The sequence below is a fragment of the Bemisia tabaci genome, chromosome 3, assembly GCF_918797505.1.
Source record: "Bemisia tabaci chromosome 3, PGI_BMITA_v3".
Taxonomy (NCBI): domain Eukaryota; kingdom Metazoa; phylum Arthropoda; class Insecta; order Hemiptera; family Aleyrodidae; genus Bemisia; species Bemisia tabaci.
In genome coordinates this window covers 6,692,336-6,715,357 of record NC_092795.1, presented here as the reverse complement: position 1 = coordinate 6,715,357, position 23,022 = coordinate 6,692,336, and the positions used below count along the sequence as shown (strand labels likewise).

General features: G+C 41.0%; 2 protein-coding genes across 2 annotated transcripts in view; one reads left to right on the top strand and one right to left on the bottom strand.

Annotated features, from left to right (window-relative positions):
• Nucleotides 1-23,022, bottom strand: part of LOC109030794 (leucine-rich repeat, immunoglobulin-like domain-containing kekkon 5 protein) — a 628,607-nt gene that overhangs the window by 256,575 nt on the left and 349,010 nt on the right. The window lies entirely within an intron of this gene.
• On the top strand, nucleotides 4,265-11,248 carry LOC109030797 (uncharacterized). The gene is made up of 3 exons (XM_019041941.2): nucleotides 4,265-4,443; nucleotides 7,329-7,673; nucleotides 8,817-11,248. Exons 1-3 carry the CDS (start codon nucleotides 4,372-4,374, stop codon nucleotides 9,420-9,422), a joined length of 1,023 nt encoding a protein of 340 aa, XP_018897486.2. The 5' UTR covers nucleotides 4,265-4,371; the 3' UTR covers nucleotides 9,423-11,248.

Below are 23,022 nucleotides of genomic sequence, written 5' to 3'. Positions count from 1 at the left end.
TCGATGGCCAATTGGCCAAAGTATGAAACCACGTACCTCCACTGTTGTATTTTAAACTGCATTAGTCCGCTTACAGGTCATACCAAATAGTACGGCCGATCGTGTAATACAATTTTTCACTGAGTCAGTCAAAATTTCATTTCGCATTTTCTTGATTTTTCCCGACATTTTAGTGAAATTTCCTGATTTTCTACGCAGAGAAATTGACACTCGTTCGATTTAACTAACCGACATACTAAATGAATCATACGAAATAATTCACTTTTGCACGCGTTAAACTCGATGAATTGAATGTAAAATGCATGGCACACTCAGAATTTCCTGATATATAACCAATCCTCCTGATTTTTCCTGATGAAATTAAATTCATTGATAATTCCCGATTTTTCCTGACGGTAGACGCCGCCGTGTTGATTCCCGGGGTGCAGTTCATGGCTCTGTCGTTATAGAGGGCTGTAACCTCTCTCAAGTTTGAAGTGTAAGGAACATTGAGAAAACTGCTCAAAAAAGCTCAAGTCAAAGTGTAACTAAGCTCTTGTGCTGACGAAAAAAAACGAATTTGAGGGGAAGGAAACAGCACAGAAGAGACGGCGAATGAACGGATGGGGAATGGAAGTAACATAGGAAAGATTCAAAGGGGAGGACAAGTAAATTTTGTTAATCCCCGAGCACACTTCGTCGCTCTTCTGACAAAAGAGCGTATGTCAATTTCCGCGTGAGCCCCAGGAAGTATGTTTTTATACGTAAGACGGGGTCACACTGAAATTGAGATCCGCCCTTACGTCGGAGGAGCGACGACTTCTGAAGCGAAATGAAACGAAACAAAAAGTAAAAGTTCCTCCAATCAAAGCGGGTCAATGAGATGGCGAGGCTTAAAGTCTCGCTTTGCTTTTTAACCTCTTCGTTCGATTCGTTATTGAAAAAAGTTCACTTTAGACGGGTGAAGGCTAATTAGCGCTGCGTCCTCTAATGTCGTCGACAAAGTTGCTTGTCTTCTGATTACGTAAAATCTGTCCGTAGTCGAGTTTCTCACGAATAAAGAACGGAATATGTTGAATGACTCGAGTGGATGATTTGCAAAAAAACGGTTAATATCGAGGCCCTTCATGTTACAAATGTAGCCGAGGTATACAAATCAAGAGATAAAGTTGGTACATAAAACGAGGTACTATGTTCTTTTTGAAAGCACCATGTATTTTTTTCCAGGTAGCAGTTTGGATCGGGCTGTTGATTATTTATCGACTAAGATACAGGTTGCTCAAAAATATTGCGCTAAAAACAGGGAATTTTTCTACCATTTTCGTCATCCTAAAAGTATTTTTGAAGCTTACAATTCAAATAAATGGTGAGAGAAATAAGTTCAATTTATTGTACCACTACAAGTTTATGTTTTCCTTTTCAGCCACTTAAGACCACCACTATCTTAAACAAAGATAATGTATGAATTTTTGAAACCGATCACTAACAATCAAAGCGATGTTATCTGGTAGAGAAAGTGTTAAATTCGGAGGTCAATGCTCCTTTTCGCCCGATGATGGTTGATGATCAGCTTGTTGCGGGGAAAAATGGAATTAAAACCGACTAATGATCACAAATGAAAGTCAGAGTCCGCGCACTTTACAGAATTTTTGCGAAATATGTTAGGCGAAGCCAACTGCTCATCTATTTGGCCATTAAGTCGTCTTTAGGCGAATCTGAGCGATGACTTCCTAGTAAGTAATTTTCACACTTTAGCAAAGAGATATACCGCCCTGCTAAGGAAGAACGACGTATGAGCCTTTAGCCGTTGCCGAATTGTCTTTGAACACGAAATTTCGGGAAAATTCGCAAGCATTTTTCCCTTGAATTTTCAGAAGATCTTGTTTGCACTTCAATCTAAAACAACTGAAATTTCAAGGAAAAATATTCGTAAGTTTCTTTAAAATTAATTTTATCCGACAGGAGAAATGGACGTATTTTACCAAACAGAACCATATGCATTATGACGTGAGCCCTGTTATGCATATATTCTTATGGGTCTCAGGGCTCATGTCTTAATGCACATAGTTCCGTTTGGCAGAAATGCGTCCAAACGGCAACATCCGAATGCTCATACGGCGTTTTTCCTTAGCACGTCAGTATAGAGATGCAGAATCTCTAAAATATATCATTTATGATTTTGCAGCAACGCTTCGCGGAGTTCTCTGAATCTAAAAAAAAGATGCATGTTTTTTGCGGGGCCTTTCACGGGTTTTGTAAAGCTGCTGCCGTATTGAGGCTACATTGTGCTATGAGCGCTGCGGGCGTCGTCGCGTCGTGACTCACTATTCATTTTGCACGCAGAGCGCGGCGCTACGACGCGAGCGTTCTCGAACGATTTGAGGGCTCTACGTGCATTTACGAGCGAAAAATGGTCTGAACATTATGACATCATTCAGAGAGCCTTAACCTATCCAATACCCTCAATGTTACCCATCGAGGATGACATTTTACCTTATACTTCGGGTGCCGGAGTGAAATGCGACGTTTGCGTCTTACGACATTTCTGACGTTTTAAAAATCGCCTTTTTCGGATATACAAAAGATCCACGGCTGGCAATGATAGATTACTTTTTATAACTGAAGAAAAAAGTAAAAAGCTAAAAAAATGAGTGAAATTAGCAACATTGAAAAAAAATTTGGTAGAATTCACCATACTTTGACACAGTGATCCGAGAATAGTAAGAAACGCCAGACTCCACGGTTGCATTTACCTTATTATGGTAAGTATGACCTGAGTTCTAGTAAATACTCCTATAACTCTGGTTATTTTTAATCAATAGTATCACTGTGAAAAAACAAGTAGACTCATAGTAGATGTTACCATACACTTTTTCAGTGACGGACTACTAATGTATGCTAAAAACAAATCAGTGGTAGAAGGACTACAACAAATTGAAAAAAAAAGAAAATCGGGAGACATTGCAGCCGAAGACAGGAGAAAAGTAATAGGACCTTATCTTTTAATATCCCTCTCGAATCTGATTGTGAGCGACATTTCATTGGCAGCGTGAGAGGAGCATTGCGAGTTACGAGTTCATGTCTCGCGCCATAGCGCCTTCAATTTTGCGTACGCAACACGGACGTCCATCCAGCACGAATAGTTGTATTTCTGCGCCGTCATTTACGCGGGTCCTTTCTCATGCTCTATTTCCATGCTGTGTTGGTTCTGTTTATCTTATATGTAGTGTTGCTTCAAGGGCTTCGTGAAATACACATCCGGAGATAGGGAAGACGTGATGCCGCTCTTTTTTTAACTTTTCGCCCGAATCTGAGCGACACCGCATCGGCAAACATTTCGAATTCACGCCTCGCGCCATTGCGCCTTCAATTTTGCAGATGCAACACGGACATCCATCGAGCACGAATAGTTGTATCTCTGCGCCGTCATCAACGCGCGTATGATTCAGCGTGTTATCTATCATTTAGTTATCACACTGTACTTGCTTCGAGCACATACAGGTTGATCCAAAAGTCCCGTAACACCTTTAAAACTGTTGAAATTCATGCTCAAGATGATGCACTGAAAATTTTTGGGGGTCCCGAAATAACGTTCTTTGGCTCCAGGAGCATTCACAGACTTTCAAGTCTCTATTTAAAGTTCAAGATTTACACGAGTGATGCTTGGAGCTTATGGTGCGGGGGTTTTGGATTACCAAATGATTAAAAAACATTTAAGAAGACATGAAATTATCTGCAGAAGACGAGACCCCTTTGGGTCAATATCTTGGGCGGCTCTCCAATTAACTATACGGTAAATGGTTGTGAAGATTGAAAGCAGTCTGAAACCTCGTTTCCTTTCATCAAACAGGGCCCACACTGGAAAAAAAAAACACATTGAATCTAGAGTCCAGACTCTTTAAAACATGGACAAGAAAAAATACTCTTGATTCAATCAAATTTAAGCTTAAATCAAGAACCAAGCCTCTTAATTTGAGCGGATTTCCTTTTGATTTCAGCTTATTATCTGATTGAATCAAGAGTCCTTTTTCTTGTCAATGTTTTCAAGAGTCTGGACTCTAGATCGAATGTGTTTTTTTCCAGTGCATCTTAAAGAAGGAACAATAATTTCAATTGCGAGATAATTCCAAGAATGGAACTGGCAACCATGGACATGATGTGTGCGGAGCGGCGCAGTTTAATAAACCACCCGCTTGACAGTGACGTGCATCTAAACCGCATTTGAAAACGGGAGCTTCGACGGAAAATCAAAAGTTTTCGCAAATATAAAATGAGATCACCGGCTGGAGACTTACAGTATATTGCGTGCTGCCCGGGACGGCTGCTGCTTGCTGCTTGCGTGAGTCCCTTATTCGGAAGCACCGCAACTTCCTCGGAATAGTGTCAGCTGTGATGTTCGCCAGGAATTGGATACAGTTTTTGTTGCTCTTGACACTAATATTTTTCCTGATATTCACCGTCTCCGTAAGTGCCTCTTCCGGTTGATATTTTGATCATGTTATGGGCGTCGTAAGGTGCAGGCGTGGGTCTTTTGCGCAGTTGCACACGAGAGATATAGCCGGCCAACCAAGTAGACGATACTTCGGTAAAATAGACAAGTATTGCCGTTCTACATGGAGAAAAAAAACTCGTGCGTAGGACCCGAAGTTTAGGTCATTTGAATCTCTGAAGTTTTCAGATTGAGCATCTGAACTTTTTAGGTCTAGCTGCCGAAGTTCGGATCATACATCTGAAACTTTAGATGTAAGAACCGAAGTATTTCGGATGTGAGAATCGAAGTACTTCGGATGTAAGAATCGAAGTACTTCAGATGTAAGAACTGAAGTTTCAGATGTGTGATCCGAACCTCGACAGCTAGACCTAAAGTGTTCAGATGCTCAATCTGAAAACTTCAGAGATCCATATGACCTAAACTTCGGGTCCCACGCACGAGTTTTTTTTCTCCGTGTAAGGAAAAACGCCGCACTGGAAAAAAAAAAACACATTGGATCTAGAGTCCAGACTCTTAAAAACATCGACAAGAAAAAATACTCTTGATTCAATCGGATCTAAGCTTAAATCAAGAACCCAGCCTCTTAATTTGAGCGGATTTCCTTTTGATTTAAGCTTAAATCTGATTGAATTAAGAGGATTTTTTCTTTATCAATGTTTTCATGAGTCTGGACTGTAGATCCAATGTGGTTTTTTTTTCCAGTGCGCATGAACATTAAGTCACCAAACCTCCGATGAAATTTTCATTATTGAGGAAAGCTATGAACATTTTCCCGTGAAATTCTCAGACATTTTAGGTGAAATTACGAGCAAAATCATATGAAAAATTGGGGGAAAATTCTGAAAATTTTCCCAGGAATTCGTGATTGACCAAAGAAAATCTGGCAACCCCAGAGGGCTTATACGGCGTTCTTACTTAGCACGGCTGTGTAAATGAGAAATTAATTTAAGCATTCTGCTACATGTTTCTAAAGCAAAATGTCACGCAAAACACGATTCGCACAACTAAACCTATCGAAACTAACCGTCAAGGTATTTGACGTTTTTGGATGTGAAAATCAAAGAAATATTAAATACGTGTATCAAATCGTGCACTAAACGTTACCGGAATAGTCCCTCTGTTATCAAAATACGGCAACTTTGATTTTGGTGCTTCAGCTTGGCTGTTTCTCGTTGTAAAGCGCGATTCGACTCACGTAGAGTATTGCGTTTTTTGTAATCGGGCAATTCAAATTTCCCATAAACAATGTGAAATAAAAACGTTAATATCTCAGTTGAGAGTCGATTTCAGTAATTGTTGTCGTGCGAATAGTATTACATACGAAAAACTTAAAGGTTAAAACGTGTATTAGAATGCTTAAATTCGTACCTTGTCTACTGGTTCATGGCACACTGTTCACAATCGAAGAGTGAAATTTGGTGTCGGAGTTTATATGGCGAAGAAAAACCTCGAGTGATATGAAAATGAAGTGAAATTAATATACCGCGTGTAACACTCTGCAAAAAGAGTAGATTCCACTCCGTAATGGTACGAGACACTTCGTAAAAGGAATAGATTTCGCGCGGCATTTATATCACTCGGGATTTTTGGGCACAGAATCTCACTCCATAATTTTTAACAGTGCCCGACCAAATCGCACACAAATAAAACGTCTAAAATACGCTCATTAGTACCTAATTCATCATTATCCAGACGAAAGAACTTAATCAAATTACAGCAATACCTCCACTCGAAATAGGAATTTTTACGCGGAAATCAATAGAAATTTTTAATGCAAATTTCAACAATTTTTCCGAGCATTGCCATATGGATTGCGTTTGCAAAAAGGAACCAATAGCATTTCAATGTCGCTAAGATTGTGCAACCTTTTCCACCTTACAAATATAAACTAATCATCTAGAAAAATTTTATCTTCACACCCAATAAACTATAATTCAAGACGTAAATTACCTTCGTAAATTTAATATCTTGAATGACTTCAGTAATTTTATTGCGAAAAGTGTAAGTTGCACAATCTTAGCAACATGGGAAAGCTCTCGGTTCCTTATTGCAAAATGCAATCCATATAACAATTAGTAAAATTTCGGATACGAGGATTTGCACTTCCGTCTCGGAAAAGTGAAATGGGTAAGTAGGTTTTGCATATCTCGGACTGAGACATGCCCAGAGACAAGAGACCCTCCACTAGTATCTTGGCCATTGTGGAAGCTTTTACTTTCGGGACTTCAGCATTCTACTGTTGACTTACCTACATGGTTGATGTTTAACAAGGTGTTGGCAGTTTCGTTTCGCAAACAAGTCGAAAATGGCCGAAGTTTGCGAAACTTGTTTGGCTCATGACGTCACCCGAAGCTCATCATTGACCATGTAGGTAGGTCAACAGCCGAAATTGAGGTGATGACTGTTGCTCCCTAATAATTGTCCATAAGGAACTGTTGAATCCCCGAAAGTAAAATCTTCCACCTGTCGCTAGGAGGCCAGTGGAGGGTCTCTTGTCTCTGGACATGCCGCAATCACACGTTGAATTTAGCAGCTGAATGTGGAAGACAACAGTCATCGCCCAACGGCTGAAATTTAGCAAATTCGAGTTATTTTCATCCAGATGTGTATCGAATCTACTCGAATAGTTCAGACAAATTCAACATTAGTCCGATGGTTGCTGAATTTTGCGCGTCACGCGCAAAATTCAGGCATCGGGCCGATGAGTTCTACATTCAAGCCACATTCAGCGTGTGATTGCGGCAACACGTTCTTTTGTTTGTGGAAACGACGAATATGCGAGATATACTCTTTAGTTTTCAAAAATACAAGAAGTAGAGATTACGAAGCGGGCTCATTCCTTGTTCGTGTTTCCAAGGTGGCCGATGACGGACCCGATGAAGAGAATGAGAGCGCGGGGCCGAAGCTGGAGACGCGATGCGCGCGTCGGTACCGGAAGATGATGATGATGAACGGGAACGGAAATGGAAACGGGCAGCCGAACCCGGCGACGGAGGCCGCCCTCGCATCCGCGCTCAGCTCCAACGTCTGCGCCGACTACGACCCCACCGCCTTCTTCCCGTACTTCAGCCTGGGCTACTACAGGGCGCTCGGCCGCTGTAAGGCCGCCGCCCAGTACCTCTTCATGTCCAACATTAAGCGACCCGACGACTGCCAGCGCTTCTACGGCGTCCGCTGCGGCCAAGACCCACAAGGGAATCCGGTCGGTATTGTTTTATTCACTTCAATTGGACGGATTTATGCTCAAAGGAACTATGTGCAAGTGGAAAGATGGGGTGTGCTCGTGGTGAGCTGCGTAAGAAACAATGTAAACGTGGATATAGTTCCTTTTGAAAAAATGGAAAAGCGGGATTTTACATTAAATCAAGAGGGACTGAGCGCTAATTCGTGAGCGGTGGGCATGTGATAAGAGACTTGTGGACAGGGCTCATGAGTTAAATAGTCTCACCACCAATCTACCCGTCGTGCTCGGTCTCGTTCGTTGCCGCTGACGTCATTGGCGCTTTTAAATTCCTATTCATTCTTATGGCCCGAGCGCTGAGGAGCACACCCCGTCTTTCCACTTGCACATAGTTCCATTTACCATAAATACGTCCAATTAGACCGCGTTCAGCAAAAAAGAGCCACGCCACATCGGCTATTGTCAAATTTGATTGGGCGATTTAATTTTGTACAGGAAAACGTTTGTGCGCATTACTTTGAACATGTTAAGGAGTTTGTTTCGTACTATGAAGAAAATTCACTGTTTGCACACAAATCTGCACAACCGTTTTCATGTAAAACATTAAATTGCCCTATAAATTTGGCAATAGCTGATGTGGCTTGGTTCCTTTCTGCTCCACGGGGTCCATTTCATTTACACTCAGATTAAAGGAGGCTTAAGGAGCTCCTCAAAATAGCATCACGAAATGGATTATTTTTGTCAACCTCGAGTAAAATTCAGCAGTGCAACTTTAAAAATGGATCATACCTGGAGAAAGGCGACAGTTTCGGAAATGTGCCGCCATTAGTAGACATAGAACTCAGTGTATTTTACACTATATATCTGCGTTTTTCAATTTTAATTTTTGAATAATTTTTTATACACAAAATGGGGACAGGAATATTTGCATAGAGCGTCTCGGACAGAAAACGCATGCGGATGCGTCTGCCACCCATAAAGGATTTGTAGATACACCGGCATCAACATTTGCAGAGGTCGGGAGAAAGGGTAATTTTTCGGCACCAGCTATTTTCAAATTTCAGAATCTCTATAAAGTGCGATTTTACCAATGACCAAGTTTTGTGAATCGACCCAGGGTTCTAACGAGGGTTCTAACGCCATAATTTCCATCGATTTTTGCAGGTCTGTTTGATAAAAACACTCGTGGATTTCTTTATGTACGACGAGAAACCGCTCGCCTACTGCGCTCAGTTCTTCCAGCCCACCATCCCCAACCAGAATCAAAACAATCAAAACCAGAATCAAAACAATCAAAACCAGAATCCGAACAATCAAAACCAGAATCAGAACAACCAGAATCAGAACAATCCGAATCAGAACAACCCGAATCAGCCATTCATCGGGCCACTCCCGAGACCGCCAACCCCGGCCGACGAGAAAAACCAAAACAATCAGAACAACTTTTCTCCCGCTATCCCTAACCCTCTCAACCCACCTAACCCTCTCAATCCTCAAAACCCTCTCAACCCTCCCAACCCTCAAAACCCTCTAAACCCTCAAAACCCTCAAAACCCTCTCAACCCTCAGGGCCCAGTCCCGGTGTTCCCGGATAATAACGGGAATAATAGCCCCCAACCGACGCCGAATAATCCTGTGAGCCCTGACGGGAAGCCGCCGATCCCTTTCCCGATTTCTCCGACAAGAAGTATTCGTTCTGCGGTGGGATTCGATCCCACGACTGAGTACGATCCCGAGATACTCCGCCAAAATCAGTTCAGAGCAACGTAGTGAGGCAGCTCCATGCGGGCGTTTTTATGTGAGTGCCCCAAATGGCATTATAGGCCTCCAGAGGGCTGATCGTTGAAATTGATAGACAAAGCGATGGACGTGGGAAAAAGTGGATGTTACCGGAGCATGTATAATGTTAAACAAATGTGTTAAAAAAACAAAGAAGTAAGGCAGCTCCATGCGTGCGTTTTTATGCGAGTGCTCCAAATGGCATTCCGCATTATAGGCCTCCGGAGGGCTGATTGTTGAAATTGATAGACAATGCGATGGAAATGGAGAAAATTAGATGTTACTGTAGCATGTATAATGTTAAAAAAATGTGCTAAAAGTATCATTGCTGATTTTACAATAACAAAAATGCCAAGTTGACTACGTCCACAGTTAAAGGAACAAATTCAATGTTGAGTTGGTACTTATTTTCAATGTAAAATCAGCATTTGATACTTGTCGCACTTTTTTTTAACAGTATAAATGCTAAATCAACATTCAAATTTTTTCCGTGGATAAGGAAGACATAGGAATTATGGAGCAGTCTTATTGGTTGAAATGGTTGGTTCCTGTAGACTAGGGGAGAAAATAATGGACTAACTATAGGGACTCTCATGGGTTGTGATTAGTTAGTCTATTATCTATCTTCTTCGTCTATTCAAACGACCCACTTCCACCAATAGGATCCCTCTAAATCCATTTTGTCTTCTTTGTCTAGCGCTTTGTCTATCAGTTTCAACAATTAGCCCGGTGGATATCAACTGGACCGGGTTCAGCAGAAGAGAACCGAGCCACATCAGCCATTTCCAAATTCAATTGGGCGATACAATTTTTTACAGGAGAAAGTTTGTGCGGATTCTTTTGAAAATTTTACAGAATTTGCTTTGTATTATGCAGAAAATTCACCGAAATTTGCACAAAAATCCGCACAACCGTTTTCATGTAAAAGAAATCAATTGTTCAATTAAACTTAGCAATAGCTGATTTTGCTTTGTTCCTCTCCGATTAACGCGGTCCAAATTCTAACATCTCTTTTCTCTGCCCAGTGATTTTTACAATGAATTGTTCACTACACCACAGTTTCCCAAACAGCAAAAACTGTTTAAATACTTTTAAAAGAAACTCAATTTCAATATAGACATCAGTTTAAAAAATGATAAAATGCTCATATTGGGAAACCTTTCTGAGATATTCTTTGAGGTAAAATTTACAAATGGTGAAAATGTGTTGAGAAAAATCTCTTAAAATATTAATTGTAATTTTTCTACCCTACAGATATTTGAAGATAAACATGAGAAAACTATTAAAACAGTAGTAATTTTTCGTCGAGACTTTCTGCGGGTAAATTTTACAAGGAGTTAAATTTGACCAAATAATTGTCAAAAGGGGTGTTTTAGAACAAGTATATCAACAGTATTTAGGAGAGTTTTTAAATATTGCCTCTTTTAAGTCATAGCTTTTAGGGGGTTTGATGACTGGACCTCAGTTTGCAGTTTGATAAAATTAAAATATCTGGCTCAATTTAGAAACAACGAATGAACCGTTAGTTTCCAATGCATATAAGTGTTTTTGTAGATGAGCCGGAGATTGCAGTTCCTAATTGCAAAATGTCGTCCAACTGTAGGATCGGTAGCATGAGTGATACGTCGCAGAGTCATTTTGACTGCATTTTGCGATTTGAACTACATACTGTCTTTAGACCAGTGAAGAATAAACGTATGCGCCAACATTTCCCCTATTCATACGTGCTTCGATAAATGCACTAGATATGGTGGTTCCTCATTGTAAAATGTAATTTATTTATAAAATATCGTCCAGAGGCGATTACTCAAAAACCACACTATAGATTTTTATTTTCTCGCTCCCCTGTTTTCTTTTTCTGAAATACAGAACCATGCCGTAAAAAGTTAATTCGGTTTGGTTCGTGTTATAGTACGCCTTGAAAGGAAAGAGAACCTCCATTATTTTGTATCTCTTTTTGATAGGTTTGCAACTTTTGAACCTTTTAGTGTATTCTCCTCTTCGTGTTGGCTCCTATGAGAAATGAAACAAAAACTAACCGCAAATTGGTTTTGATTCTAAGGTCAATTCAAAGGTCGTATCACTTTGCAATTCATCGTCCATAATAACGAAAGCTACACTCCATTATTTTCCTCATCATACTCTCATAAAGTACAAGTTGTTCTCGGGGATTAAACCAATATTCGAATGATGATAACTGATGAGTGACATATTCAGAAATTTGCTTTTGAAACGAGATCCACTCTGATATTGCTCATCGACAAACTACTTGACGTGACAGTTGTCTATCACCGTTAAACGATTGCGCAGATGGTGCGCGGAACCTAGACGATGAGTCAATTCAACGTACCACGGAGCCGTATGGAGACGGTGCCGGCTTGTATACACTGCCAAAAATAAATTAGCAGTTTTTGAGCCTCAATTTCATTGCTCAATGCAAACGAAGATATGAACTCGTTGACGGCATTATTAACATGGTATTGGGGCAAACTTATGGTGTTTCTATTTTAGTACGTAGTATTAGCACGTAGTACTATATGTATTTTAACCCTGGAGACTAAGTTTTGAAAGTTTCAGTTTTTCAAGTCATCTACGAAATTTGGAACAAAAAAAAATATTTTTTTTAAAAAAAATTTCGACACTGATTAGGCAATTGGACGTTACAAAGCAAACTCGACATATGTATCGATGGCCAGAGTGTGAAACCACGTATCTCCGTTTTTGACGCTCCAGACTTCCTGTCACATTTTTTCTTTGGAGAACTAGATAACGTAATTTCTTAAAAACTGTTCCTTGATTTTCTTCTCTGTCAGCAGAGTATTCTGTATAAATTTCAAGCTATGAATAGTTGGCTAGATTCTCCTCGGAAAAACGAATAGAAGTGCGGAAATCTTGAAATACCGCAATGGGCATACGCTGTTTTGCACTTCAACCATCGATAACTACAGCCTGGACTATGAAGAATTTTTGACGGTTTCACCTCAGCCCTAGGTCCATGAGAGCTTTTCAAAACGAAAAACAAGGTATTTTAAGAAGTATTTAACGAACAAAGATTAGGTAAATCAAAAAATGTCAACGTCTTATAAAATATGACACTCCGAAAAGCGAACAATATAACGTTGGAGGCATCAAGTAATTTCTCAAGAAAGAAAGTTCTCTCTTCTCGAACCTTAATTCTCAGTTGTTTATACACAAAAAGAATAGTGCAATTAGTACTACAAAACGTGTATTTGACGTTTCAGAGATCCCAAAATAGAAAACCGATCCTCTTAAAGGTCGTGAAAAAATGAGAAGCCGGTGCCATTTCAGCTAAACCTGTTCATAGCGGACCCTGCCCGGAGCAGAAAATTAACGGAAATTTCTTCCGGTCCCGTGGTACATATAGATGCATGTAAATAAACCTGCTCATGGCGCAAACCTGATGTTAACGGAAAACTTTCTCGGTCCCGAGAGATTCCTTTATATGAACAGAGATTTTAAAGTGTAATTTATAACACAGTGAACTCTGTTCATAGCGGAGACTTGATGTTAACAGAAAAATTTCTCGGTTCCGAGAAATTTCGTAATGAGCAGGGATTTTAAAGTGTAATTTATAACACAGTGAAACCTGTTCATAGCGGAAACCTGATGTTAACGAAAAAATTCCTCGGTCCCGTGAGATTTCGTTATGAACAGGTTTCACTGCGTTATACATTCCACTTTAAAATTCAATAATTTTCGAGAACATGAGATTTCCAGGAATGTTCAACGTGCACTCGAGAACTTTTCAAGACATCACGAAACGAATTCCGCAGTCAAACGAATCTAGGTCTAGCCACACTGCTTAGCGCTATTTGCTCCCCTCTCCTCTCCCCACCGCCGCACCGGTCCGATACCGCAGGTTCGAATTTTCAATCAAAAGTTGTGAAAAAATAATCTCAGAACGACGCGGCTCGATCTAGGTTGATGTGACAGTCGCCCCGCGGACGCGCATGAAAAAGTTAGAGCTCGCGCTTTCAAAACGGAGGAACATGCGAATAAATCCATTAAAGATTGAACTGCAGGTGCGCCCTCATACCATCACAGTAACTCCACTCTAGCGTGAGCCTCGAGGGGCATACGATTACCTGCGAAACGCGGTTCACGTCAAAACGGAGTTACTGCTGCCTTCCGTGGAGTGGCAGCACTGCAGTCTGCAGAAATTATCCCTTTCGTCTGGGAACCACTGTCATCCGGGTGGATTGACAGCCGGGGGCTGAGGGACAGGGCGGCGGGTGACGGGGGGTTGGCAGGGAGCAGGGCTGCTCTGCCCTGCTAAGGAAAAACGCCGTATGAACATTCGACAGTTGCCAAATTTCCTTCGATGAAACGTCCATTTTTAAGGAATCCAATGCATATTTTTCCTTGAAATTTTCAGGAACTTTAGGTAAAATCGTGAACAAAATAATCTGAAAAATCAGAAGACAAAATATCCATAAGTTTACTAGGAAATTCGAGTTTTATCAGAGGAAATTTGGCAAGGCCTGAAGGCTCATACGGCGTTTTCCTTTAGCACGGTAGAGCAGGGCTGCTGGTCGGGTGTATAAATAAAAGCCCCGTTTGGACTGGGCTATTTTGACGACGTCAATTACGAAAGAATGAAAGCGGAATAACCGCACGAGGAATGAGCTGTCGTTGCGTGCCGCACGCCACGCCGTATATTCGTCGCAAGCTCGTACCTCGATCTCCGCATGAGCCCCGAAGAGCGTTGATTTATATGTAAGACAGGGCTCACGTGGCATTTGAGATGCGCCAGACGTCGGAGGGGCGACATATTGATTCTGTCGATTCGGATACCTTGGCTCGGCGTGCACCTCGCTAATTTTCGATTATCAAATTATGCGCGGGGCACCGGGCCGAGGACCGTGTAAGTGTGGCCCTAGTGCCGTGCTTTTCCGGAGTGCCTTCGGAATTGGTCTGTTGCACAAAGCGGGGACAAATTCTTGGTCACACTCTCGATATTTTCGTCAATATGAATCGGAAATGACGTTACGATCGAGCCATTTGATGGCTATAAGCAGAGACATGAGACCCTCCACTGGCCTTCTAGCGACAGGTGAAAGCTTTTACTTTCGGGGTTTCAACAATTCCTTATGGACAGTTATTAGGGAGCAACAGTCATCACCCTAATTTCGGCTGTTGACCTACTTACATGGTCGATGATGAGCTTTGAGTGACGTTATGAACCAAACAATAAGTTTCCCAAACGTTGGCCATTTTCGGCTTGTTTGCAAAACGAAACTGCCAACACGTTGTTGAACATCAACCATGTAGGTAAGTCAACAGTAGAATGCTGAAGTCCTGAAAGTAAAAGCTTCCACAATGGCCAAGATACTAGTGGAGGGTCTCTTGTCTCTGGCTATAAGGAACAATATCTACCACCCAAGGTAACCTATAATCAAAGCGGGTAATCGCATTCCCGTCTTACGCGGAGAAGGGATTAGCCAATCAAAACATGGACAATCCACGCATCGCCGTTGCGTCGAATAGAACACATAGAATGTTGTGATACAATTACAATGGCTTAAGATTAAAACTATAGGTAGGCACAGAAAATTAAAATAAGGGAAAAGAAACATAAGATAAAAAATTATAGAAACTACGCGGAGAAAAAAACCTCGTGCGTGGGACCCGAAGTTTAGGTCATATGGATCTCTGAAGTTTTCGGATTGAGCATCTGAACACTTTAGGTCTAGCTGTCGAGGTTCGGATCACACATCTGAAACTTCAGTTCTTACATCTGAAGTACTTCAGATGTGAGAACCGAAGTTTTTCGGATGTGAAAACCGAAGTGCTTCAGATGTAAAAACTGAAGTTTCAGATGTGTGATCCAAACCTCAGTGGCTGGACCTAAAGTGTTCAGATACTCAATCCGAAAACTTCAGAGATCCATATGACCTAAACTTCGGGTCCCACGCACGAAGTTTTTTTCTCCATGTACAGAATTAAAGAATCATCAACATCATAGATACACTTGGGTACAAGGAATTCATAAAGTTTGCTTGGTGCTTAATACTGCTAATTGTTAATATAAAAAATCATTGGTGCTGGATAGTCCATTTTCTGATTGGTCACGCGATTTGAAGCGCGCAAAAACACGTCCATAGAAGCGAAGCATTGGAGGAATATCTGAGGTTGCTCAAAAATTCACCAAAACTTGAGAAATTCACAGATGAGAGCTCCAAAATACCAATAAAATCAATACAACTTTAAAAAACTGACTTAAATTCAAGGAAAACGGATTAAAAGCCTCGGCAATGCCCATTGAAATACACGTGATTTTGAAACACCTGGTCGAGCGGATAGTCCATTTTTGGTCGCCATTTTTATAATTTTGAGGTTGGGTTTGCAGATTTTTTCATACACTATAGCGCTTCCATATGGAATGGGAAAAAAGCAGAGCGGTTCTGAAAAAACTGAATTTGACCCACCGTATATGCAGCGTATTTCTTTTGGCGCTGAGAAAGTAGATTTTAATCTTAGCATGTCATGATTCGTATATTGTACGCGCGTCGAGAAGATATTAGATTCCCTGCTGAGCCGATGAAACAAGACTAGTTTCCAGTCTCACTTGTGACTGAGGGTTGACTCGAGTGAATTATCCTTCTGTGACGAGATATACTCCCAACAAAGTTAGGCTCTGCCCCTGTATGGTGCGTGCTCAAGAGTTGTCGCAGATCTTGAAAATAAAAGTTTACACTGTTGGACGTCATTATCTTTTGGAAAGGGTTCTTCTCGATTGTAAGTAACCGCAAAAAACACATTTTTTGCAGCAAAAAATTATGTGATGTTTTGACTAGTTTTTGATGTTTTGACTAGTTCAGTTCTTTATTGTGATTGAAAATTCATTCTTTTGGTGAAAAAATACCGTAATTTTTTTTTGGGGGGGGGGGGTGAACGAGGAGCTAAACGATATAATGTTGATGAACCCCTGATTGATGATGATTAAAACTAATTTCTGAAGACTAGATTGTTCCATTTTATTTTTCTTTAAATGATTCTCTTATTTTCATTTCGGCGGTTTCAACATTGAACACGTGTGTGCCATTTGCAAATATATAATGTAATATGAATACATACAATAACATAAAAGGCAAACGCTTTCAGAGACTGATTGTCATTAGATCCATAGTTCTGGATACCTGAACGTCCAGGTTGCCACGTGCTAGGCATTTTGGATATCCTATGGTTTACTATTCGCATGGAGAGAAAATTATAATTGAACATTAATCAAGGTACAAATTAAAATTACAAAATCTAAAGACTCGACTCATTAACCCAGCGATTACCAATAAACGATCAAAAGCTATGATAAATAACCGAAGCATAATTGGACTACATTTTGCAATTCAGAACTATAATTTCTAACTCAGTTTAGAAACAACGTATCTACAATTAATTTCCCTATGTACATAAGTGTCTTTACGGATAAGCCGGCAATTTTAGTTCCTAATTGCAAAATGAAGTCCAATTGTGAGCATGCAATCGACCGAGATAGATTTTAAAGAGCTTAAACTGAGGAACAAATCAAGAGCTGGGCAGAGGGGAGAACCTGTCTTTAAAAATTCAACAGGTGAGTCAAACTCGGTAACTGAATCATAGAGTAAGCCATAGCGGCTCTCTCTTTCAGCGCAGAAAAATTGGTAAAATAAAGCACTCTATTTCTCTACGTCGGTTCTGAAGTTACACAGGACCTGGAAGTTAAATAGCCCGCCGGTGCTGAATAATATGCCTTTTCCTGCGGGAGCCCTTCATAAGTTCGAAAGTGTTGAGTACTGATGCATTCTGGTCACGTGCTGAAGCTTTAAAATAAAGTCATCTACGATTCAATCAATCAATCAATCAATCAATCAAGCAAATTTCGTAAAACTTCTTCTTACCGATTTTTCTAAAAATTGTTGTTGATAAATCGGTAAGAAAAATCGGTAATCGGTAAATCGGTTTTAGAAAAATCGGTAAGAAAAAGTTTTACGAAAGATTAAGTATGGCCGATAAAGTTAACAACAGAAGTGGAATAAATCAATCACTCAATTCAATAAGTACTGGATTATATTCTATACTCGGGTATCAATCGATGATTTTAGTCTCTGGGTCAACTATTGAGGAATTTTGCGTCAAAAACCATCATCCAAAACGTTTAAAAAATTAAAGAAAAGCGAGTCAAATTTGCAACCGACACTAGTGTATCGATATCGATGGTATCCTTGGTCAATTCTCTGCCGTATTAGTAAAACTTAGTCACTTAATTGAAAAATAAATTACAAAAAATCACTTTATTTTCAATTTTTGCTCAAGACCCCGGTATCTGTTGTTTCATGCCTGGAGATGCTACGATTTAACGGTGAAAAAGCCGCGCCGGTTAAGCGGAGCAATATTCGTTGCTTTGCTGTAAGTAATAGACTAACTAACGGCAACTTAGGTACGAGAAACCATCATTTCCATCATTTTCTTTATGCTATATCAACCACCCATTTCAACCGATAAGATTGCTCCATTTTCCCTTCGTCTTCTTTGTCTATCACCTTGTCTTCTTTGTCTTATTCTTTATCTACCAATTTCAATAATCAGCCCGCTGATCGAAAAAAGTACCTGAAAGCAACCATAAAAACGACGATTTTTAACTGTACTTGAGTTGGACGTATTTCTGCCGAACGGAACTATGCCCATTACAACGTGAGCCCTGTTATGCATATCGTCTTACGGGTCTCAGGGATCAAGTCTTAATGCAGATAGTCCCGTTTGGCAGGAATACGTCCAGTTCTGCCGTGCTAAGGAAGAACGCCGTATGAACATTCGAGAGTTGCCAAATTTACTTCGATGAAATGTTCGTTTTTGAAGAAAGTTATGAATATTTTTCCTTGAAATTTTCTGAATCTTCGCGTGAAATTGTGAACAAAATGATCTGAAAAATTGGAAGGAATATATTCACAAGTTTACCAGAAAATTCGCGTTTCATGAAAGAAAATTTGGCAACGCCTGAAGGTTCATACGGCGTTTTTCCTTAGCACGGCAGAGTTGTGGAAGCATAATTCTCCGCGGCGGCAACGCAGGCACGTGTTCTGGCTCGGGGGATGAATAGACGGTATGATTACGTGGAGTGAAATCAAGTTTCTGATTCAATTGGCGGATCCTCGGAAAACTATTTGGCAGCTCGAAATAATTGACTGCGAATGTCAACGCTCATCGACATCACCCGCGGGGCGGCGTATGGCTCCCGGGCGGGGGGGCGGGTGGGGGGGGGGCGGCGGGCGCGTGGCAAGAGCAATGTGATGTGCGTCGCCCCCTCGAGTTAGTTCTTCTGCTCGATGGAACCGATGCACTTGCTCCTGAGCCCCGTCTCCACGCTCCGGGTAACTAGATCAAAACGGGATCAAGAGTTATGATCTCACCGCCTGCCGATCGCGCCGCACAAATTTACAAACATTTCAGCGTCCCGAAGGAAGGAAGATACGGATTCGATCGACATGAATCGATCGACGTGTTCCGATCGACACCGATTTGATCTACAAATAACTAAAAAAAACCGGTGTCTATTCGATTGGAAAATGATTAGAAAACCGGTTTCGATTCGATCGACATGAATCGATCGTCGTGTACCGATCGACACAGATTCGATCAAAAAATAACTAAAAAACCGATGTTGATTCGATCGACAAATGATTAAAAAACCGGTGTCGATTAGATCAAAAGATAAATACGGGAACGAATCGACGTAAATTGATCAACAAACCTTTGTATCGATTGAATTTTATTGTCGGTCTAGTCGGTGTCCATCGAATCATACCGATCGGTTCACTTTTTTATTTTTCGATCGATTTATGTCGATCAAATCGGCACTGGTTTTTAGATACTTTGTCGATTGAATCGGTCGACGAATTCGTGAATCAATCAACGAAACCATAAATTGATCGACAAACCCATGAATCGATCCAATTTACGCGATCGACAAATCCATTGATCGATCGAATTCTGTTGATCGAGTCGGTGTCGATCCGGTCGTTGTCGATCGAATCACGTTTTTATTTTTTGATTGATTCATGTCGACACCGGTTTTTTAATCGTTTGTCGATCGGATTGGTGTCGATCGGTTCTCTTCGATTGATTCATGTCGATCGAAACCTTGCCCGCCTCCAAGAATATTCACGGACTCCGCAAGAACCAAGAAGCGTGTTTTCGAAAATTTCCCTTTCTTTCACGTGTTACCGTGTGAAGACGCACGCCAACACGCAAGCTTTCATGTGTGACTGAAGTTTGAGTTCGATGCTGCGAACGTCGTGTTTACTTTCTACCGCTTTGCATGTGCTGTCTACAACCTTGGAAACCCCCTGGAAGCATTTGCTCCGCCGTTTACCGGCGCATAAAATTAAATGAAACGCTGGAGCGTAGTTTTTACAATTAAGTTATACTCTACATGCCGGCTCCTTCGAAAGAAATCTGTTATACTTTTCTAGCACGGCACCGAGTACGAGCTCGTCAAGCTAATTTTAAAACGATTCTACGTGATGTTTGTCGTAATCAGCGTATATCTTTCGTCATTTTACCTTGAACCGTTTCTACATGGTTTAAAATCCCATTTCAAGCAATTAATGGGACCATTCAAGGACCGTATGACGCTTTATTGGCGCACATGGAGGAAGGAGCTGAGCCGAATGAAAAGAATTGGATGTATTTCTATCAAACGGAACTATGTGCATTTTGACGTGAGCCCTGTTATGCACATATTCTTATGGATCTCAGGGCTTATGTCTTAATGCGCATAGTTCCGTTTGATAGAAATACGTCCAATTGGGTCTTAGGGCTCCTAATATTTATGTTAAATGCGAAGTTAGTAGACATTGCAAAAAGGGGATCAGAGCAACCTTACGGATTCACATTTCATTTACACTGTGATTATGAAAACCTTTGATGAGCCTTCAAATGGATGTATTTATGCTAAAATAGTGCATAGGGATTGAGTGCAACATATTTCTTTTAATCATGAATAAATCCAAATTAGCTCATATAAAACTGGAAATTCTTGCGAATCCCAAGAAAATTCAGCAGTATAACTTTGAAAACGGTTTCATGACAGGGATTAAAATGATTTACCACTGCAAAATATTTAGAACACGAAAGAAAATATGTTGCGAGTTTTGTAAATTTCAAGGTGGGGTCGCATCTACCCTAAAGTTTTTCAAAATTAAAGAATTTTTACTTCCATGTTTTGTACTTTTTGCAGTAGTGAATCGCATTTTAATTGCTTGCAGGGATCCATTTCCAGAGTCATACTGCTGGATTTGAATCGAGGTTGGTAGACGTTATCCGCCTTCTGTTTTAGGGAAAAATTTGAGGGTTGATACGATATTTATTCTGTCAAAAAATGTGCGACAAGTATCAAATGTTGATTTTACATTTAGAAGAATGCTGACTCAACATTGAATCGCAGACGTAGTCGACCTGGCATTTTTTTGTTGTAAAATCAGCATTTATACTTGTCGCACGTTTTCCTAACATTATGAATGCTAAAGCAACATTTAATTTTTTTCGTGAATTCCCTCTGAGTTTGGCAACGCTGAGGTTCGAGTGCACTGTGTTTGAGCGGCGTCGCTTGGCGCGCCGTTGCGGCTAACTAACGCGGAGTCGGAGACAAGGAAAAGCGCTTTGCGTGAGAATGCTTCCCCTGAGGAAGCCATCGAAAAATTCACCGTGGGACAGTCCTTTTCATCTGCCGACGTCGCTGAGATTTTCGCTTTGCTCTTCCGGTAGACAGGCTGCATGTCTGATGAGATGAGGAGATCGTTCGGCAAACTTCACCGAGATCAAATGCAAAGATCCAGCAAGCTGTTGCCGTGAACCGCTCGCTTACAGCGGCGTCGCATCGCCTCGACGACGTATTTCGCGGGGCTTCAAATGACTCCTTGGTTAGGACCTGCAGGCCGATTATTGAAATTGAGAGAAAAAGTTATAGAAGACATAAGGAATATGAAAGGATCCTGTTGGTGGAAGCTGGTGATTGGAATGGGCAAAGGAGGTAGGTAATGTGGCTATTGCCAAATTTAATTTTTTACATGACAACGGTTGTGCAAATTTTTGTGTAAAGTTCTGTGCATTGTCTGCATGGTGCGGAGCAAATTCCTTGAACTTTTCAAAGAAGTCCGCACAATCTTTCTCATGTAAGACATTAAATTGCTCAGTAGATTTTGGCAATTGCTAATGTGGCTTGGTTCCTTGCTGCTGAAAGCGGTTTGTTCAGTCCATCATTTTCTCCCTTAGTACTAGCTGTCTTCTTTGTCTAAGGCTTTGTCTATCAATATCAATAATCAGCCCGCAGGAAGAGGAGTACAAATCTCTCTGTCGTACTGTGGGTTTAAAGTGGATAAACGCAACCAACACAATATAGTAATAATGGCATATAATATAACGGCAACCCACGAGAGACCCTACAGTTAGTCCATCATTTTATCCTTTAGTACTCTCTATGTCCTCTTTGTCTATAGCTTTGTCTATCAATTTCAAGAATCAGTTCGCAGGAAGATCAGTACAAATCACTCACCGTCGCACTGTGCGTTCAAAGTGGATGAGCGTAACCATCGCAATACGGTATATAGAGTATGGGAAAAGTCGCGCGTTGAGACGGCGCAGAGATACAACTATTCGTACTTGATGGATGTCTGTGTTGCGTGCGCAAAATTGAAGGCGCGATGGCGCGAGACGTGACTCGAAATGCTCCTTTCTATGCTACCGGTAAGGTTTTTACGTTTCAAGACTTTTTTATCCTATAAAGTTTTTTTCCTAAAGTGCTGCCAGCGGGCCGATCGATTATTGGAATTGATAGACAAAGCTGTAGACAAAAAAGACAGAGGGAGTATTGATCCATCCCATTGGTGGAAGCGGGTCCTTAGATTGGACAAATGAGGTAGGGAATAGACTAGCTGACGGCAGCCCACGAAAGACCCTCTTAGTATATAGGAACCAACTATTTCAACCAATAGGATCGCTCCGTGCTCCCTATGCCTTCTTTGTCTATTGCTTTTTCTATCAATTTCGATATTCAGCCCGCTGTAGGAGTTATGCTGTTAATCAGAGCGACGCGCGACACCTCACTAGCAGCATAACTCCTACAGCGGGCTGAATATATCGAAATTGACAGAAAAAGCAGTAGACAAAGAAGGCATAGGGAGCACGGAGCGATCCTATTGGTTGAAATAGTTGGTTCCTATATACTAAGAGGGTCTTTCGTGGGCTGCCGTCAGCTAGTCTATTCCCTACCTCATTTGTCCAATCTAAGGACCCGCTTCCACCAATGGGATGGATCAATACTCCCTCTGTCTTTTTTGTCTACAGCTTTGTCTACCAATTCCAATAATCGATCGGCCCGCTGGCAGCACTTTAGGAAAAAACTTTATAGGATAAAAAAGTCTTGAAACGTAAAAACCTTACATGTAGCATAGAGAGGAGCATTTCGAGTCACGTCTCGCGCCATCGCGCCTTCAATTTTGCGCACGCAACACGGGCATCCATCAAGTACGAATAGTTGTATCTCTGCGCCGTCTCAACGCGCGACTTTTCCCATACTCTATTACCGTATTGCGAT

Excerpts from the sequence above, each read along its gene's own strand:
- LOC109030797 (XM_019041941.2), top strand. The coding sequence starts at position 4,372 with ATGTTCGCCAGGAATTGGATACAGTTTTTGTTGCTCTTGACACTAATA. Across the intron at positions 4,444-7,328 it reads TCCTGATATTCACCGTCTCC|GTGGCCGATGACGGACCCGA; the intron begins GTAAGTGCCTCT and ends CGTGTTTCCAAG. Across the intron at positions 7,674-8,816 it reads AAGACCCACAAGGGAATCCG|GTCTGTTTGATAAAAACACT; the intron begins GTCGGTATTGTT and ends CGATTTTTGCAG.